This window comes from Sturnus vulgaris, chromosome 12 (assembly GCF_052056855.1).
Source record: "Sturnus vulgaris isolate bStuVul1 chromosome 12, bStuVul1.hap1, whole genome shotgun sequence".
In the NCBI taxonomy this organism is placed as follows: domain Eukaryota; kingdom Metazoa; phylum Chordata; class Aves; order Passeriformes; family Sturnidae; genus Sturnus; species Sturnus vulgaris.
In genome coordinates, this window is record NC_142254.1 from 13,481,249 (window position 1) to 13,500,333 (window position 19,085).

Genomic DNA, 19,085 nt, shown 5'->3' on the forward strand with positions numbered 1-19,085 from the left:
CTGTACAAACAGATCAGTTCTGGTAAAAATGGTAAAAGCTATACGTGCCTTTAAGTACTCATTCTCCCTCAGAAAAGCAGTTCTGGTCTCCAAGTTAATTAAGACTCAAAATTATATTGAACCCATTTATGCTATTTCATTTCTCCCTGATCCTAGGGATATTCCCTGCTCAGCGTCAGGGATAGAGATAACAGCATCTGAAAGGGCCTGAATGGCTTAGCTCCTCCTCATTCCAAGATCACCTGCATCCCTGAAGAAAAGTAATAAAGTTTAAAATATGCACCTAAAAGTAAGAGGCAATAAAGAAAAATAAATCAACTAAGAAAAAGAAGGAAAAAAAACAACTAAAAAAACCCCAAAACCCAACAAGAAGAAACAAATCAAACCCAAGACAAACAGAATCTTAACCATATTGTTTAATGTCGTACAAAACAAAAAATTGGTGTGTATTACAATGAAAAGGGATTTAAACACTGGTAGCCCATAGCCATCTCTCTAGCTAAACAGTTGAGATTCACTTCTCTGTTCATACCATAGAATGTTTAGTGGCCTTCAGGAGTAGAATGACTTAAAAAATCCTTGTGTCACAGGTATTCGTTTCTCTACAGTTCAAAGCTGTGCTCACAGAGACGGCTTCTTCTACTGGAGTCTTCAGGTATATAGGAGTTCAGTTGTAAATAAAGTTGAACCTAAAATCAAAAGGATTATACCAAGTGAGGAATTTTCATTCTTTTTTTTAAGGGCATTTTTGAATAAATAAGCAAATGTTTTGTTTCTGCTCTGGATAAGCCTCCATCTCACAGGACAAAAATGCATTTTTTAGTAAGACAGCTTTATAGTATAGCAGGGAGCATCATTTTTAACAGCCAATCCTACACTAGCATTGCACAACTCTTACGGTTGCAGAAGAAGTAATTATTAATATTTCATCTCCTAAAATAGGTTCATAGATATATAAATCACAGTGAGAGTTACATTCCTCCATCAGCAACTCTTTTGCAGCATTTCTGCTGCCAGGCCAACCTTACATGTTCCGACAGGAACATACAGACATACTGAAGAGAGAATTTTTCCCAACTAAATTTCATAAATAACTGGAAGCAAGCATCCTTCTCAGCTTCTAGATGCTCAGCCTTTAGATGTATCTGTTGCACCACTGCCCAACCTGCACAACAGTGTTTTGATGCTACTCAAGAGGAAGTACCTGCTGTCTTTAGAGGAGGGGAAGCCAAAATCTGGGCTAAAGAGAAAAATACTCAGCAGGAAACAAGAGTATTATGGGCAACATCCGGTCTAGCATTCTGCTAAGATACTTTTTTCATCATAGTAGGTAGGTGACAGAACTACTTCCTGAGGAAGAGCTGGCAGGCTGTGTGACTCCTGACATGCCTGAACATTCTCTTACTTAAGAGACCAGTGAGACTAGTGAGCTCTGGCAAGACAAGCCACAAGCCATTTCCAGGTATGAAAGTCAAAGCATGTATACACTGCAAGAGAAAGGTCCCTACAGGTATTTGTGTCATAACATACATCACATACAGCTGTCCCTACAGGTATTTATGTCATAAAGATGCTACACTTCATTAACTAGAGAGTCTAAAAAACCCACCACATTTAACCAGCACAAGGCTGTGATAACATGCACACCTAAATCAGTGCTTCAAACTCACATGCTGGCTTTAACTCTCCAGCTGTCCCCAATAGCTACAAGAAGCTGCTCCTCAGTCTGTGCAGAGCCTCATCCTCATTGTCTTCCATGTCTTCCTTACCTACAACTGCTAGGTAGGACTTTGGTGCTAGCCAGTTGTGATCAGTGCCTCAAAAGTCCATCACAGCTCATCTGAAGCAGAATCTCTGGGATAGATGGCACCTTTTAAAGTTGGTTTCTGTAGCACCCTGCCTTGCTCTGGCGTCCCACAGCAAACATGTTGCCAAGAACCACTACACAAATACAACATACCTGCTCAAAAGTTGAGGAAGGCTGGAAATAATAGGTCCATATCCTGGTGCATTGTCATAGAGCTCAAATAATGGTGCAGCAACTAGCTTGTAATTTTTGGGGACTGCAAACAAAGCTAAAAACAAATACAAGTTGATGAATCAGAAAAACCAGCACCCATTCAGCCAAGGCATCATCATCCCACATAGACCTCAAAACAAGTTCACTACATGGAGCACTCAAGCAGGTATATTCCTTTTCTAGTTAAATGTGGGATTCACATGCTGTACACAGACTGATGCAGCAGGAATGAAAATTTACTAAGAATTCATGCTCAAAAGATCATCTACCTTCAAAACAAATACCAGCATTTAACTTTGTTAAACAACTGGAAGCATACAATCACAACTTGGTCTTCCTTCTGTGAAATGCAAGCATTTAAACATTGTTACAAATACAACCCTTTGATGCATACAAACACTCACCTTTTTCTTGAAGCTGGACCAAAAAAAGCTTTTTGTGTTCTTTTGGCTTTGTAATATGAGCTGGGATATATGGATACTAGAAGAAAAATGGTAAAAAACAGTTGTACAGAGCTTTGAAAACACTGTGTAATCTTAAATGTTACTTTATAAATTATCAAGCCCTGTATAAGTTTTCAATGTCATATATTGTTCTTTCATGGCAACAAATCAAGAAAACCAGTTTCATAAGAAAGTACTTAAGAAAGGAATGCTGTTGCTGCCACAATTATTGATAGGCTCTAACTGGCACCAATCTCACGAGCAGTTAAAACAACCCAATGAAACACAAATGTATAAAAGCAAACTAAGCAAGGATTTTCAATACTAAAGCACTTAGAATATTAAAGCACTCATTTATTCACAGGACATCTGTTCCATAAGCAGCAGTGAAAGAGTCTCCATTGTGGCTACAAAAGGAATTTAAATGGTTCATCTGTCTCAGCACAGAACTGGAAGCTACTATTTCCAGTGGTTTCTCATCCATCAGGACAGGTGTGAGAAGGGAGACAGGAGTTTCCATTAAAAATAAGACTGTAGTTTCTCTTCAGCCACAGAAAGGAGATGAAATAGACAAAACCCAGAAAAACTAATTGCTCATGCAGCAGGTACTCAAGAAGCCCATCTGGAAGGTTAAAAGCTTTTAGAAGTACAAAGAGAACTCGACCAAAGAAGATGGAAACGCGCGGGAGTACTCACCTGTGGAGGTTCAAAGTTTGGTCTCCACCAATTGCCAATGCAGTCATCAATCACCCAGTCTTGCTGAACACCATCCTGACGACCCAGTATCTATCAAAAATCCAGTCCTAATCAGACCTCAAACTACCTCAAGGAAATTGTTTTAGTAAACACATACTGTAAGCACAAAGACTTGCTGTAATATGTGTCTGATGTAGTTCATAACTGGTCTGAGACAGCTTTCAATAGAATTGTAGAATATTTTTGTATAAAGTGAGATTTTTTTGTAAAAGCCTCACCTGGTAGGACAAGGGCACTCTACAAAGCTTTTCAAAATCTATGCTTTAGTCAGTTGGACTGAGTCCTATCAGACCAGTGGGCAGAATGAAATGCATCATTACATTATCTAGCAGAATTAATTTAGCTACTTGGAGAAAATAGTGCATTGGGAGGATTAGCTCAAAGGCGAGTCCCCATCAGTTGTCCTCCACCACATATTTTATTGCTCATCTCTACACTCACTTGCCTGAAGCCAGTCAGAAAGCAAAGCTGCAAATGAACACAGGACTTGAGCAGCAGGTAGGAGTCAGCCACACTCATGATGCAGATAAATGAAAACTTGACTGCTTTATTTGTTAACTACCTGAGAACATCACAAAAGCAACAAAATAACGACAGTGGTAAGAAGACTACTCTAATGCTTCAGTTTATTCTGGTAATCCTAAAATAATGCAACAATTCTGCTATAGCAACATAATGGAAGAAAACAGACCTCTGTCATTAAGCGTTTGAGCCCTTCTACCTCATCTTCTCCTGGATTCAGTTCACCACCAGGTCTGTTAAAATAATCAGTGATGAAAACTAAAGTTATTTTATTGCATTTACCAATCTTCACAATATGTGAAGTTCCACCAAAGTTCCAGTATGCTTCCAGATAGGGAGTTACAAATTCACTTATGGCTCTTTAGTCAAAAGTTCCAGATCTAGCATTGCTGAATTTGAAGACAGCAGCAGTTTTCACCGAAACTGAAACTAAAATGGCAATTTATGTCCCTTAAAAAATAACCATTGCATAAAATACCTGCAGTTCAGCAGGACAAAGCATAACAATACGCATGATAATAACTGGAACCCTTATAGGGTAAAGTTTTAACAATAATAATCAGAAGCTGAATAATAATCAGAGGCTGTAAATACTGCCTGTATTTGTTCTTATCACAAAACCAGCACTCACTGAAGCATACAGAAAGTAGAAAATAAAATTCATGTGGGAAAATTATGCAGGATTACTCATTTTCATCATTACAGCATTTTGCAAATCATTTACAGTCTTGTCTAGTTTGTCGGCAACAACCCTTCAAATCAAGATTATCAAAAACTAATCTAGATGTAAAATTATACTTAATACACACACAAAATTGAGAACAATATAAAATGTTAGAACAGAAGAACAAGAACACAAGCATGGTAACATGAGACAAGTCAAGGCCATCCAGATTAAAAAAGAAAATCACCACAATCACTACAACCATATTCAAATACTAAAACTTTACTCTGGCTGTCATAACCGTGAGATGAACTCAAGCAATTTTCTCAAATTTAGATGCCTACCTTTCTCACTATCCCAGTTCAGCCATTAGTTTGTAAACAGGTATCATTCTGCATTTACAGGGGGTTAGTCCTTGACCTCCACTTGCCCATTTTTATAGGCATAGTGTAAGCTACAGAAGCATAACAGCTTTCATAATGCAGGTACAACACACCAACTGCTGACAATGAGTTTTAAACAAGATTTTACTCTAGTGATGCACTGTAACTAAGATTCCCACTCAGTTCCAAACTGAATCATCCCCTCACCAGCACAGTCAAACACACTTTAGATTAAAAATCCCACCATTCAAAAAATACTTCCCAGACTAAGTCTTTACAAGCAATGAATCCCATTCAAAACATTGAGCAGTTGGCCACAGTTTAACTTCTAGCCCACGTTTAGTGGTCTGTGACAATAAACTGAAGTTACACTTAAGAAACAGACACTTACAGCTTGAAAAAAGTTGTACCCAGCTGCAGTAACAGCACGTGGGGCAGCCTGTGCTCATGCACAATCAGAACTCCTTCCACTGTCCGCCTCATGCCAATCTTGTCAAACTCTTCTCTCATGCGCTGAAACCGAGCTGCCACGGAACTGTCCTTCTCATACAGAGGCTCCTTTGTGCCAAACGTGTAATTTGTCAGAGGATACCTATAAGGAGAAGAAAAAAATGTTACTGCATAACGAGAAATCTAACTTTAAATCACCATGACACAGATCCTTCACTGCTTGATGGGTAAGTCATAGTGCAGGGCTAAAATCTTTGTTGGTGGCTTATGAGGCCCCTGTCCCAGGGAGATCTGCACTATGGAACACACAGATAGTCCCGTTGAGTTGCACTCTAGCCCAGTGCAGGCTCAAAAGAAGGAAAAGAAGCACAGAAACTACTGTCATTCAACAGCCACCCTCTTTGATTTCCACACTGCAGGGAAAAGGCAGCTGAAGCTCTGAAAGGAGCTGGAAAAGAGACTGGAGGAAAAGCTCTGCTGGAAGGAAGGAAGCGGCACAGGACTGCAGGTTTTTTTCTGCAGATGTAATGAGAGCCTGAAAACTAAACTGTTAGAAGTGGTTTTGTTTTGAAGTGGGAAATCAGACATGTGGATCACAGAAGAGGAGAAATGCTGAGTTTCTGACTACAGGGTTGGGAGCGTGGGGTAAGAGTCTGAGCAGATCCCTTTGTTGGGCTGGTGCTGGGCTGTCACTCTTGTGACAGTGAGCGGAAACTCAGCGATTTCTCCAGGTAAGAGGAACTGAAAACAGAAAAGAAGGGAAAGGTTAGCAAGAAATGGCACAGTCCAAGACAGCACAGAGGGCAACAGGGGAGTGCTACTGTACAATTAAATTTATGTAACAGAGAGGGCTGATGGCAGGAGACCTAGAGGAAAGACAGAATCACCCAGCTAAGTCAAAAGGGAGAAGAAAATAGTTCTGGGCAGAGCAGTGATGAGTTATTACCATGATTTTACTGAGTTGTGGCACACAGCAACTAAATTAACAGAATGAATGACTGATCTTATGTTTTCCTTGAGACGCTTCCTGACATGGACTCTTTCCTCAAACATGTCAAACTTTAGTAGCATACACTCTTCCCTCATCAAATTCCAGCCCCCCTCCTCCTCCAATTTTCCATATGTTTTACATTGGTTAAAATAACAAGGCAGTTGACATTGTTAGAGCCTTTTCTCATGTAGACAAGTGAGCCAGTTTCCAAACCACAGATTCATTTACTAACAAGCTCCCTCATTTTCACTTATTGTTTAAAACCACCTACATTTTTATTCCATTTCTTTCCATTTTTAGATAAACAAATGGCTTTAATAAGCTATTGTACTAACCTATGCTATACTAATGTAGATGCATTAGTCTGTACATCAAAACCCTCAGCCTCAACCTTAAAAAATGCTGCTGATAACACACCTTCATGATGAGTCTTTGCTTCAGAAACCTGATAGAAATATTCCAATTCCTGAAGTTCGTATTTGAACTTTCACACGACTATGAATAAACTCAGATACATCCAAAAAACCCACAAGTGTCAGTGACTAATAGCTAAAATTGAATATTGACTGTTGCAGCTAACACTTGCTGATTTAGCAACTTGACAGATGCACATAGCAAAGAACACGTCCCAAATCCACCAGTTTACTGAAGAAGCAAAAATATATGACTTCTCATAAAAAATACATGAATACTTATTAGTAAGTAGTTTGTATCTATGACGATTTTCTGTGGTAGCAAACACTCCGAATTTTAACTCCAACACCTGTACTAGACAATCCACAAACACCAGGCACAACCAGCCACATCCTACGGACTGCCCAGGGTCAGCCTAAATCCCAGCGAGGCCAAGAAAAAGCCCTGTCTCTCTCTGCCGGCTTTCTGGATGCCTGTGAGAGCGCGAAAACGTCTGTGATGCTCAACACACCTAAACCTTCCCTGAGTTATTTGAGATTCACACCTCCAGAGCCAGACGCTGTTTCTAAGCACTAAAGCACAAATATTCCACACTCCCCCGAAGGCCGGCAAGCTCTCGGTACCCTCAGCGCGGCTCAGCAGCCCCTGTGAGGGGGGCGGGCCCCCATCGGCACTCGGGCTCTGCAGCGCTGTGCCCCCAGCCCTCCGAAGGGCCGGGACCTTCCAGACCTCGCACGGCGGGCACTGAGGGAAAAGCCCGCCGAGCCTGCTGAGGGAACGGGGACGAACTCGCCAGCGGGGAGGAACGGGAGGGGTAGAGCCGGGCAGGCCCGAGGCGGCGCTCACAGGTTGATGGTCCTTTCCAGCGTGAGCGGCTTCGTCTGCTGGATGTACTTGTTCCCGAACTGGTTCACCCCGCGGGGCCAGCCGGTCTGCGAGCGGTTGGGCGGCACCACGGACATGGCGAAAAGCGGCGGGAACAGGCGGCGGGAGCGGTCAATCAGTTCTGGGCAGCGGGAGCGGCGTCCGCCATTAACACCCGCCCTCAGCGCCGCGCGCCGCTTGCCGGGACCCACCGCGCTCCGCCCCCGCCTCTCCTCGCTCATTGGCCAGCGGCTTCCCTTCCCGCCGTCGCGCGATCCGATTGGCCACCGCGGGCGAAGCGCGGGGACCGCAGGGAGTTGTAGTCCGGACGGTACCATGGCCACCAAGCGTCACGGAGCGGCAGCGCCGGCGGCGACCAAGCGCGGGAGGCGCGAGGAGCGCGCCGAGCTCTGCGCGGCCCTCGGGGACGCGGCGCTGCGGGAGCGCGCGGGGGCGGCCTGGGCCCGCGGGGAGCGGCTCCGGCACGGTACGGCCCGGCCGGGCCCGCGGGGAGCGGCTCCGGCACGGTACGGCGTGGCCCGGCTCCCCGCCCCTCACCGACGGCCTTTCCCTTGTAGAAGCGGTGGTGCTGGAGCCGGCCCCGTTCCGGCACGGTGTCATTCCCGGTTTTTTGGCGGGCTCAGCTTTCGCGGAGGCGCTGCGGGATGAACTGCTGGGTCTCGGCTTCCGCGGGCGGCGAAATGACCTCCTCTCGCTGCGGCAGGTGGGCCCAGGGCCGAGCTGAGCCGGGCCGAGCTGGGCTGGGCCGAGCCGAACCAAACCACCCTAACTCCCGTCCCTTCTTCTCTTCCATGGGCCGCCGCAGTCCGAGGAGCTGGGGGCAAGCCCGGAGCCCCACATCGCCGCCCTGAGGTAAAGCGTAGGCTCGGGGCTTTTCCCGCTCACATGTGGGGAAGAGCTGTGGCGGCTCCACGGGGAAGGCGATTGCGGGTGGGCCCGCGGCGTGGCCGCCTTCTGCCCCCGTACTGGGGCCACAAACCGGCCCTGGAGCGCTGAATCAGCTGTGTGCTTGTCATGGGCACTGAAGTCTGTTCAGCTTTCATCCGTACTCAGCTCTGCTGCATCTGTCACCTCTGAAACGTTTCCCGGTGCACTTTCCGACTAGTTGCGTGCTTGCTGCTGGTTATTGCCAGTAATGCTGTGAACACTGGGCTGTTTTCCTGGCCAGCACCTATCTGGTTCTACAGGAACACACTGTCACTCACAGCAACAGCACTTGTAACTGTTTGGCAGGGAGACAATAAATTAGTTTGGTCTATGATGGTATGTTTTATAACACCAGAGGACGCTTACTGTATGCTTATCTTCTCAGGCATGCTCTGTGTGAAGAATTCCAAGTGTGGCTTTCTGCTGTGACCCAGATAGTGCTGGAGCCAACTATTGACATATCCTGTGCTAAATATGAATATACTGGTCAGTCTATAAGTGATCCTTTCTCTAAAGCTTCTGTGCATGTGTAGGGAACAAAATGTCTATAGAGTACCTAATTTTATTCTAGTTCCAGAGGGTCTCAGAGGCTGTCAGCAGCAAAGCAGTGTCTGAAAATGAAGTACAAATTATGAAAAAACTTTTGCTGGTGTGTAATTGCCTGTACCTTCTGAGTGGCCTGATCTGTCAATTGCAATGCAGTCCCACAGAAGTGAATCTTGCAGATCTCGGGGTGGTGATGATGATGAGCAAAAATGCAGTTCTTGGAAAGAACTTGTTTTTTCTTATCATATCCTTGGGAGGACAAAGCTGGGAAACAGTTGTTGAAAGATGCTTCAGCAGCAAAACGTGTGTAATTGCAGATGTCTTGCTATGCCACGATGATGAACTGGAAGGTCGGAGAATTGCTTTCATCCTATACCTCGTCCCACCCTGGGAGAAAACTGACGGGGGAACATTGGATCTCTACAGCACAGATGGTAAAAGCTCCAAGCTCAGCCTCAGGTGGATGAAAAAGATGAAGCTTATGTGCCTCTTGCAGCAGCTCTCACCTCAAATGGTAGAAGGGAGATAGAGTTTCTCTTTGTTCAGAGAAGCTCATGTATAAGTAAAATGTGCCCCTTAGGGATGGGCTTTAGCAGGCTTTGCAGACAGTGCTAACAGCAGACAAACTTTTGGAAGGGTCAGGAATACAGAAAGATGGAAGCAATGCCAGTAAATGTGCTTGGAACTCCAGACTGATGATGGTAACTTCCCAGCAGCATAACCACAGAATGGTTTGGGTTGGAAGGGATCTTAAAGCTCATCTTGTTACAGCCTGCCTTCTGTAGGCAGGGCTAGAACAGATTGCTGCAAACTCTATTGAGCATTTCTAGCATGGGGCATCCACAGTTTCTCTGGGCAGCCTATGCCAATGCCTCACTGCTTGTAGTAAAGAATTCCTTTCTAATAGCTAATCTAAACCCACCCTTTGTTTGCAGCCATTCTCCCTTGTTGTTATTCCATGCCCTTGTCTGTCCCAAGTCCTACAGCACTCTTGGTAGCTCCTTTTGGTGCTGGAAAAGGCTTTAGGTTGCCTCAGAACCTTCTTCAAGCTGAACAGCCCCAACTCTCTCTTCCCTGTCTCCAAGCAGAGGTGCACTAATTCCTCACCAAGCCCTTGCTCTGAGCTCTATCCTTTATGCCCAGGTGTCCCACCAGTCACAGAGTCATGAAGTCAGAGAGAAGTCCCAGTTCATACCTTAACCAGAGTATGTTTTCTTCCTCAGAACACTTTCAGCCACAGCAAATCACCAAGTCATTAGTGCCTTCATGGAACACACTGGTTTTCTTTGAAGTGTCTCCAGTCTCTTTCCACCAGGCAAGGAACTGTCTCTTGTTAATTTTTTCATCTTCATTGTTGTGGTTATTTATCCTGTGTATTATTATAATCCCTATGGGGAGGGAGAAGAACTGTGAGTAGAGTGGATGCTCATGCTAAGTGCTGTGTGCTAAAGAGAGGGCTTCAAGGACTTTAAGGAGGACAAGAACCAACAAAGCCAACTTTAAACTATCAGTCTAGCTGCATCATCCTGGGAAAGAAAAATTTCCATTTTTATTTTGTGTTACTATCACGGCAAGCCACACTGTGAATTTGGCTCTCACTTGTTTCTGTTTGTTGGCTTGTTTTAAGCTAGCTCACATTTTTGATGTGGTGGTCATGACTCTGCACCAGAACAGCTCCTCAAGCCATCCGTCACCTTGCCAACAGTGCAAGGGCACTGTGCAGATCTGGCTGTACCCCCTCAGTGACACAGACATGGTGCAGTGCCCTGCAGCAGAAATGCTGATACTGTTAAGGAGTGCTCTGTGACATTTGTCAGGAAAATGCCTGGGAACAAGATGAATAATTTGGGGATCTGTCTGACACAAACACCTGACTGAAATCTGACACTCCTGTGTACCTGAAAGTACCAGGGACTGTATCAAACAGGGCCAGAGAACAGAAGGCTGGAGTTATTTTTGTGTCATTCATATCTTACAGTTGTTAATTAACAGTAGCATCTACTTGGTCACTGCCCAGATTGTTTTCAGGTAGTGATTTGTCTTAAAAATCCATGACTCAAAGCTCCCAGAGGGAGAGAGAGAATGGATTCTCTTGAGCTTGGAGTAAAAGACTGGAGTTCTGGAAACCTGCAATGGACTTCAGGACAATAGGCCTCTATCTGATAATCTGTCCTGGTCTAGCCCTGTGTGACATTTCTGTGGGTGCAGTGGGCTCTCTGGAGCCCAGTCCATCTCCTGTGATGAGTTTGCATGGTACCTGTTCCACCTGCTCCCTGTCTAAGCCGTGCTGTGCTGCTGCCGTTGTTGCAGGTGTCAGAGGTTCTGTCACAGAAGTGCCGCCTGTCAGTGAGTGGTTGGTTCCACGGCCCCTCTGTGGCCAGACCTGCACGGCACATTGAAGCCCCCTTGGCCAGGAGCCCACACATCCCCTATGATGTGAGTAACAAGCTTACATCTGCATATCTGCATGTCTGCATTTCTGTCTCTGTCCTGTTCCTGTAATACCTGTTAGGGAATGGGGGTGCTTTAATCTTTATCCCATTCTCCTTTTCGTTTCCTGTCCATATTTGTATCCAGTTTCTTATGCATCTTTGTATGTTTTGCATACCTACAGTAGTTCAGAGAATGTGGTGAATACCTGTGATGCAATGAAATAAGGCAATGGAGTGTGTTTGTGTGTAGGAATCCAGCCCTGTGGCCAGCTTGGTAGGGAAAATTGGGGAATCTTCTTCACTTTTGAAAATTCAGTGTTCTAATCCATTTCCCTTCCAGCATGAAATATTGTATGAGTGGATCAATCCAGTTTATTTGGATGTGGACTCCCAAGCTCAAATCCAGGAGGAATTTGAGGAGCGATCAGAAATTCTCCTGAAAGACTTTCTTAAGGTGAGCCCATTGGTTCAATTTGGAGTGATCTGCCAGAACTGGTCAGAGGGCTGGCAGGTACCACACATGGCATGAAGGCTGGGAAAGGCCTTGCTTGCACATCTGTTAAAACACTCTTAAGTTTCACACCTAAAGGGGAATGGGCCAGGTGACCTCCAGAGGCCCTTTCCAACCTCAGCCACTCTGATTTTGTGGAATGATCCCCTCTGACTGCCTGTACACTGCTGCATGGGGACTCAGCAAAAATGAAGCATTTGTCTTCAACCTTCTTTTCCTGGGAGCTAAAGGTTAACATTCCTGCCTCTCTTTCTCCTAGAAAGAGAAATATCAGCTACTATGTGAAGCATTGGAGAAGAAAGAGATCCAGTGGAGTAGTCGGGGGCCAGCCAATAAAAGGTGGGGAATGACAGTGCACTGCACCTGGTGATCAGGATGAGTAGGAGCTGCCATGAGGCTGCACTGGTCAATATTGTCCCTCTGGACATGGTCCCTGTTGGCTCTCCCACAAGGAGATACATCTGCTGTCTTTCAGACTCTATGAGGCAGCAGAGGAAGACAGCCTCCCTGACACCCTGAAGAAATTCCTGCAGCTGCTGCGCTCTGAGGCCTTATTTTTACTGCTTTCCAACTTCACTGGCCTAAAACTGCACTTCCTGGCTCCCTCTGATGAGGATGAAGATGCTGGGGAGGGACAAGCAGCAGACACCACTGGGCACAGCAGTTCCAAACCTGAGCAGGCAGAGACTGAACAACCAGCTAATGGCAATCCCCATCAGCCACACCAGCCTGAGAACACCCCTGAAGCACAGGACGACGAGACACAGAGCAGTGAGTAGAGCAGCAGCAGTGTGAAAGGATTCAAACAAAATTCAAAGTGATTTTAATGGAACTAGTGTTTCACCTTGTACTGCAACTAGCACAAGGCACCAGCACCAACATGGGACTTTGAAGTATATTAGACTGATTATCTGTAATCAGTCACCATTGCAAAAGAATTTGGAGTAAATCAATGACTAATATTAAGATAGCATTTTGAACAGACCTAAGTCTTAAGGCTGAGACTTTTGGGGGGGCTGTTAACTTTTTGTCAGTAGTTACATCCACATATCCCCGCCTCATATAAAGCATATTCTTGTATGAGATAATAAATCCAAAAGAGAAAGGTGAGCAGGTCAGAAGTAAACTAATTATAAAATTAGAAAATTGATAGCTAAAACTAGGATTCAACCTTTCAGAAAACACTTGTCAGCCTAAACAACCACTTAGTTGTCAGCAGTGACAACTATCAAAGATTAGATTAATTTTGGATTTTGATTGGTGATGTTTATTTAAAACAGTGGCTCTGAAGTTTAAGGGTAGAGTTTTTGAAAGTGCTCATCCTGCACTAAGTCAGGCAAGTTAGTGGACACTGGAATAAAAGGTAATAAAAAGACAAGTCCTACTGAAAAAATCCTTCCAGAACACCAGGCACGAAGGCTGTATGGAGCAAATCTTGGTCCCACTCCTACACACTTAACCTAGAGTCACCTCTAGGAAAGGTATTGACACGTGATCTGTGATTTAACCCTTTTTTCTGGGGCCAGCAGACAATTTCCCAGTGGTGTGAGATCACTGAACTCCTCACATGCTTTGAGCTCAGCTGATGTGGCTTTATCACGTGTTTGTGCCTTTCCTAGGCTCGGGCACCCCTGTGTGTGCGGGGGAGCTGCGACGCTGGACCCACGGGCACTACACTCTTGTCCATGACTCTCAAGCCACAGAATTTGCTCTTGACCTGCTCTTCTTCTGTGGCTGTGAAGGTAAGTGGATGAGAGAGAGATGTCAGACTCTCCTTTTACAATGTTTGGATAAAGGAATGACTTCTGAATTCTCAGCAGTGCTAAAACAGCCAAAATTTCCCTCCATTTTCCTACATAGAAGGTGTCCGTAGACTTTGTCCTAGTCCTCACTTCGGCATAAACCCTGGTTTCAGTAGTCCTCATGCAAAGGATTGGGATTGTGGCCTTGGAATCATCTCTGGCTTTTCCCACTTGTGCCAGGAGGTGGCGCTTGGACAGAGGGAAAGGCTGAGCCTCTCCAACCGTTCCTGTCCTTAGCAATGGCTCCCAATGGCTCTGGGCACGCTGGCGGGTCAGGTGGAGTCAGGTCAGGAGTGTTCCACCCCTTTCCTCATCAGAATTATCACTACACCTCCAATTCACAAAGCCCAGGGTTTTCAAAAGTTACTTTAGCCATGTCTAGGCATTTTGGGTTGATTGCTAGTTAGATAGTGGTAAATAAAAAAATCTAAATACCAGCATTTTAGACCAGATGAGGCCAGAATGTGCAGCTGAAACCATCTGGCATATGCAGTTATACTGAATTTCTTTGGCATATCTGCTAGGGCAGAACTGTTCTGCAAGTGACAAGCAGTGCACCAACTTTAAATAGCCCATCTACCATAAATGGCAAATCCAGTACATTTGCTGTATCCAGTAACTCTGGGGAGTGGGATGAAAAAATGGCATCTTCTGGAAGGCTGCATGGAGCCTGGACAGCACTGAGGTTTCTAAGAGCCTTTCTTTTCTATTTTAAGACTGGGATCCTGAATATGGTGGCTTTACTTCCTACATTGCTAAAGGTGAAGATGAAGAGGTAAGAACCTCAGTTGTTAGCTGCAAATCAGATATAATTATTTAGGGTGGAGAGACATAATTACACTTTGTCATAATGCCAACATAATGCTGAGGGTGCTCAGTAGCACACAGGAGCCTCCTTGCCTCAGTCACTGCTCGTGGGTGAAGCTCTGGCCTCAGCTTCAAGAGGCTGCTGTTCACCTGAAGCATGAGACCTGGGCCCTGAGAGAGCTTCATAGCACCTGCATTAGGGGCCGTTTGGGAAGCCTGCCTTGAAGGGACACAAGGCTGTAGCAGGGATAACACTTTTCCAGGGAAATGTTCTTCACTGGGGTCACATTCAGCATCTGTACTAGTGACAGTGCTGAGCAGTCATACTAGTAAGAAGCCCTTAATGTATAACAATGCTTCAGGTAAAGGGTATTAAAATGAAAATAGTGTCACAGTTCATTTTCTAACACCAGACCTTTGTTCTAACTCACTTTTGAAACTGTTCTGTTTTTCCTTAAGAATTTTATCAAAACTATTTTTGTGAAACTGAATTCCTTCCTTATCTTTGTGTCCTCTAGCTGTTGACAGTAAATCCAGAGGACAACTGCTTGGCCTTAGTTTACAGAGACAAGGAAACTATGAAGTTTGTGAAATACATCAACCATCGAAGCTTGGCACGCCTGAACAAGCATCCAAACAGAACAGGATTTTGGGATTTTTCCTTTGTCTATTATGAGTGATGGTGCAGTGTGACCACTGTCACAGAGAACAGTGGTGGATGGTGGGCAGGTTCCCACCCAGATGTTCAGCTCTGACCTAAGCACAGACAAATTTTGCTCGTGCAACTCCATCATACTGCATAATATGGGGATAGGTGGTTTTTTTAACTGCAAAAATGGAAATTGTATCATGCTCTCAGCTGCTTTTAATGCTCTGCTGGTGAGGCTGTCACACAACTGTTCAACTGTCAACTTTCCAGCTGTTCTCACGGGAGCAGCACAGTGGCATCTCTGATCCATCAGGGTGAGAATTACTGTACATTGCCCCAAGCTGCTGACCAATTTTTTTATTTAAAAAAAAAAAAAAAAAAAGGACATGGGTCAGTTAAATGTTTCATACACTGGTCAGACAAGTTCTGTTACAAAATGCCCAGGACATTTTGTGGGGTTTAACTGTGTTCCTAAGACAAAAATAAAGGAGCTGCCATGGGAAATAGGAGGTTTTTCCAGCTGCACAACTCTGTAGAGTTGAGAAGGAAGACAGTGAGGCTATAAAAGCATTGGGAAGGACTTGGCACTATAAAAAGGATCAGGAGTTTATTATGCTAAATGCTGTGCAGAAAGACCTAGATGCAGCCCTTTTTCCAAAGAATTTATAAGCTCAATATCCAAAAAGAAACTTGCTCCTGCATACACTCTTTGTGTGGGTATGCAGACAGCTCTGAGCTCTAGCCTTAGAACAGGGGCCAGGGACTGGAAGCAAGAATGAGACAACTTTTACTGGCTTGGTGTCCACAGGTAGTAAGGAGGTCACCCAAACAACATGGCCTTGTGTCCTTTTAGTTATATCCTGGGATCTGCTGGGTTTTAAGGTGACTTCTGTCACTGGAGATCAGCTTAGATGTTTTGAGGCAGCAGCCAGCCACATCCTATGGTAAACACTGCAAGAAAGGCAGTGAGTGTGGCCTTTCCTTTCTATTTTGAATACTGTGCACCTGCCTCACATTCACTGCAAGCAGGACTTCAGCTCTGAGGTGTCCTGCCCACCAAGAGGTGCAGCAGAGCTGTACCAATGCTTCTGGCTACACAGCCAGAGTGTAGAACGCCCTGCTGGAGGCTTGGCCCTGACCTGCACCTGCTTGCCTGAAACTGTATGGCACTGAGAGACAGGTGTTCTTTCAGCTCATGCAAGCCAGACAGTGCAGGCCACAGGCTTGCAGTGAGCTGGGGAGTGTGCATGTTTCATTGCTCCTGTCTCTCATGGGTGGGGAGAGGGTAGCTTTGGATTAAAGTCTGCTCCTTCTCCCGGTCCAAGCCTGTTGCTGGAGGGCACCGCAGTGGTGTAAGACCACAGCTGGCAGCACAGGAGCAGTAAACTCAAAGCAAGGCTCACTGTTGACAAGAGTACTCTGCACCCTTTCCTGAGCGGGTGGGAGGTCCTGTGGGCATGTCTGCATGAAGATACAGGAGCAACAACCTTCAGCTTCGATTCCAATACACGAAGTTCTAAAAACGAATCCCTGAGGCAGTTGGCAGGAACCCCTGCCATTGCTTCCAAAGGGAAAGGTATCTCAGCCCCCACAGGTGCCAGAGCAAGGGGTTAGAAAGCACTGTGCAGGACTCTAGCTCCAGTGTCAGTCCCAGCCCAGACCATGAGCAGTTGCTCATTTCTAGCTACTCCCTCATGCTGTGTTTGGCAGGAAGGACAGTTGGGAGGTGGTTGCCCCGAGGTGCTGTTGCAAGACCTTGTTCATATTCCAATTCATTTCCCAAAGCCAGCATCTCTGTGCACTGCCAGAACTTTCTTCCTCAGTTTTAATCTTCCTTTGCCACTTAAAAAAGACAAGGGGTTGCAGCTAGAAACAAATCCTGAAGTGAGGACAGAACTCTCTGAATCATGGCTTCTGAGGTACTTTTCTGCCTACTGGGGCAGTAGCTCTTCCTGGGAAGAAAGCAGTTCTTATTCTGACCTCTCCCCTAGAAAGAGACAAGTAATGGAGGTTTCAAAGAAAAAAAAAACCAAAATTATTTGGGTAGTTTGAACAAAAGTGACAGACACCACAGCTATTCAGAGTATAGTCTGCTAGGCAAAGTTGGGAGTAAATTCATTAACAAAACAAAGTTACTTCTTTGACTGCATTGTGAGCTTAAGAATGTGCTTGGTAGATGTTGGAACATCCTTCCAGAAGACTGGGAAGAAGTCAGGCTCTTTAGAGCCTGCTGCTTTTTAATAATAAGTATTACACTAGAGGGCATACCAGCCTCTGCTTGAGCAAGTCCCTATCTACCTGATCATACAAGGAAACACCCTTCTTCCTCTGGTGACTCAGATGAAGTAATTTAAGAAGCCAAATTTGCAGTTAGCTTTCAAAGGTTTAAAAATGAACACGTCTCTGCTCTTCCGCCCTTCTTAGGTCCTAAAGCCACAGCCAGCCCCAGGCACGACTGGTGCTGCAGGTACAGAGGAAAGACTTCATTCACTAAAATTTCAAATGACATGAGCTACTAAAAGAAGAAGGGCCTTCATTTATATAGCACCAGTAATAGGAGCTTTCTCTATAGATGCTCTTGCTGGATACAAATCTGTATTCACAATTAGGTGCAGCTACTTGTAAAGTATGTGCATTTTTTATTTGGCAAAGTTAAAAGTTGGTTTTACAGGAAAATAAATTACCAACATGTCATAAATTTAGGGGAAATCAGCCTTACCAAAGGTTTGGACAGCAAGTGAAGGAGTGACCTCACTGCCAAGAGCAGAACAGAGCTGGGATTGGCAGTACCTGGTGCATAGTCCTGAAAACCAGACTGATGGGAAAGCTGCTTTCTGATCAGAGCCACTCTCTTGTTCTCGTATCATGAAATGGGAGTATATAAGCAAGCAAGCATTAGGATTTTGAACATAAAGAACAAGCGTTTGAAACAGTAGGAACAGGTACAGCAAGTGGCAGAAAGCCCAGCACTTATGCCAGGAGACTGTTCCATAATCAACTCTCTGAGCTCACTTGCTTAGAACAGCATGGGTGGCTCACCACCCTTCTACCAAGCAGCTGGATTTGACTAACAACCAGTTTCTTAAAAGGATTCAAATGAGCTCCTGCTGCAGATTGTAACTGACATAGGTCTGTGCTTTCAGCAGCTTAGTTCTCCATATGGAAGGGGCCAAGGCAGTGGCAAGGGGCAGTTTTGGGGATAAAACATACTGCAAGAATTACATTCCCCACTCAGCTGGTCACACCATGCTCACCAGTGGTTCTGTAACAAAGGGGGGGTTGCTGGTTTTAATTCAGTAGTAAGCTTGTAAGAGAGACGAGTTAGAGAACATGATTCTGACAGCCCCAAGAAGCCACCCAAGAACTTCGAAATGGGCGAACTCCTCCCTGCCCACGTCGCAATCACCATCATATGGTGGCAAGGGTGATGCTGATGCAGGAGCACTGGGGCTCAACCTCCATCCTGTGCAGGTTAGTTTCAGCTTCCACAAGAAATTTGCTTTGGCAAAGGTTCATTTAAAATACCTTTAGATCTGAGATAGAGCCTTACTGTAATATTTTAATCCAATTCTAAGAGATCACACAATTAAACAGGTTGAGTCAGGAGCCAAGTCATTTTCCAATACCTTCTTCTTTTGATCCCATAAGTACTACCAGCTCTTCAGGATTATTCACCAAGCTTGGATGTGTAGTTTGTTTTTGTTGTTCTTGAAATGCACCCTTGCCCACCTCAGTATCTGCAGTTTTTCCAGCAACAGCACAGAACCAATAGCTGGAAGCAAAACCTTCTGCAATCCAGGTGTGGGGAGAGTGCTGGATATGAAAGAGACCACTTCCTACCTGCACAGATCATGGAACTGGATACCTGTCAAAGATCTTCTGG

The 19,085-nt window shown here is 45.0% G+C and overlaps 2 protein-coding genes across 2 annotated transcripts; one reads left to right on the forward strand and one right to left on the reverse strand.

Annotated features, from left to right (window-relative positions):
* Positions 1–398: 398 nt before the first annotated feature.
* On the reverse strand, positions 399–7,738 carry NUDT21 (nudix hydrolase 21). Its single transcript, XM_014880844.2, has 7 exons — positions 7,490–7,738; positions 5,180–5,380; positions 3,911–3,974; positions 3,160–3,249; positions 2,425–2,500; positions 1,961–2,075; positions 399–689 (listed from the first exon to the last, which is right to left on the reverse strand). Exons 1-7 carry the CDS (start codon positions 7,603–7,605, stop codon positions 668–670), a joined length of 684 nt encoding a protein of 227 aa, XP_014736330.1. The 5' UTR covers positions 7,606–7,738; the 3' UTR covers positions 399–667.
* A 90-nt stretch (positions 7,739–7,828) lies between these two features.
* On the forward strand, positions 7,829–15,706 carry OGFOD1 (2-oxoglutarate and iron dependent oxygenase domain containing 1). Its single transcript, XM_014880812.2, has 13 exons — positions 7,829–7,994; positions 8,086–8,231; positions 8,334–8,380; positions 8,841–8,941; positions 9,319–9,435; positions 10,225–10,316; positions 11,312–11,437; positions 11,774–11,887; positions 12,204–12,283; positions 12,420–12,715; positions 13,564–13,686; positions 14,463–14,521; positions 15,072–15,706. Exons 1-13 carry the CDS (start codon positions 7,844–7,846, stop codon positions 15,231–15,233), a joined length of 1,614 nt encoding a protein of 537 aa, XP_014736298.2. The 5' UTR covers positions 7,829–7,843; the 3' UTR covers positions 15,234–15,706.
* The last annotated feature ends 3,379 nt before the right edge of the window (positions 15,707–19,085 follow it).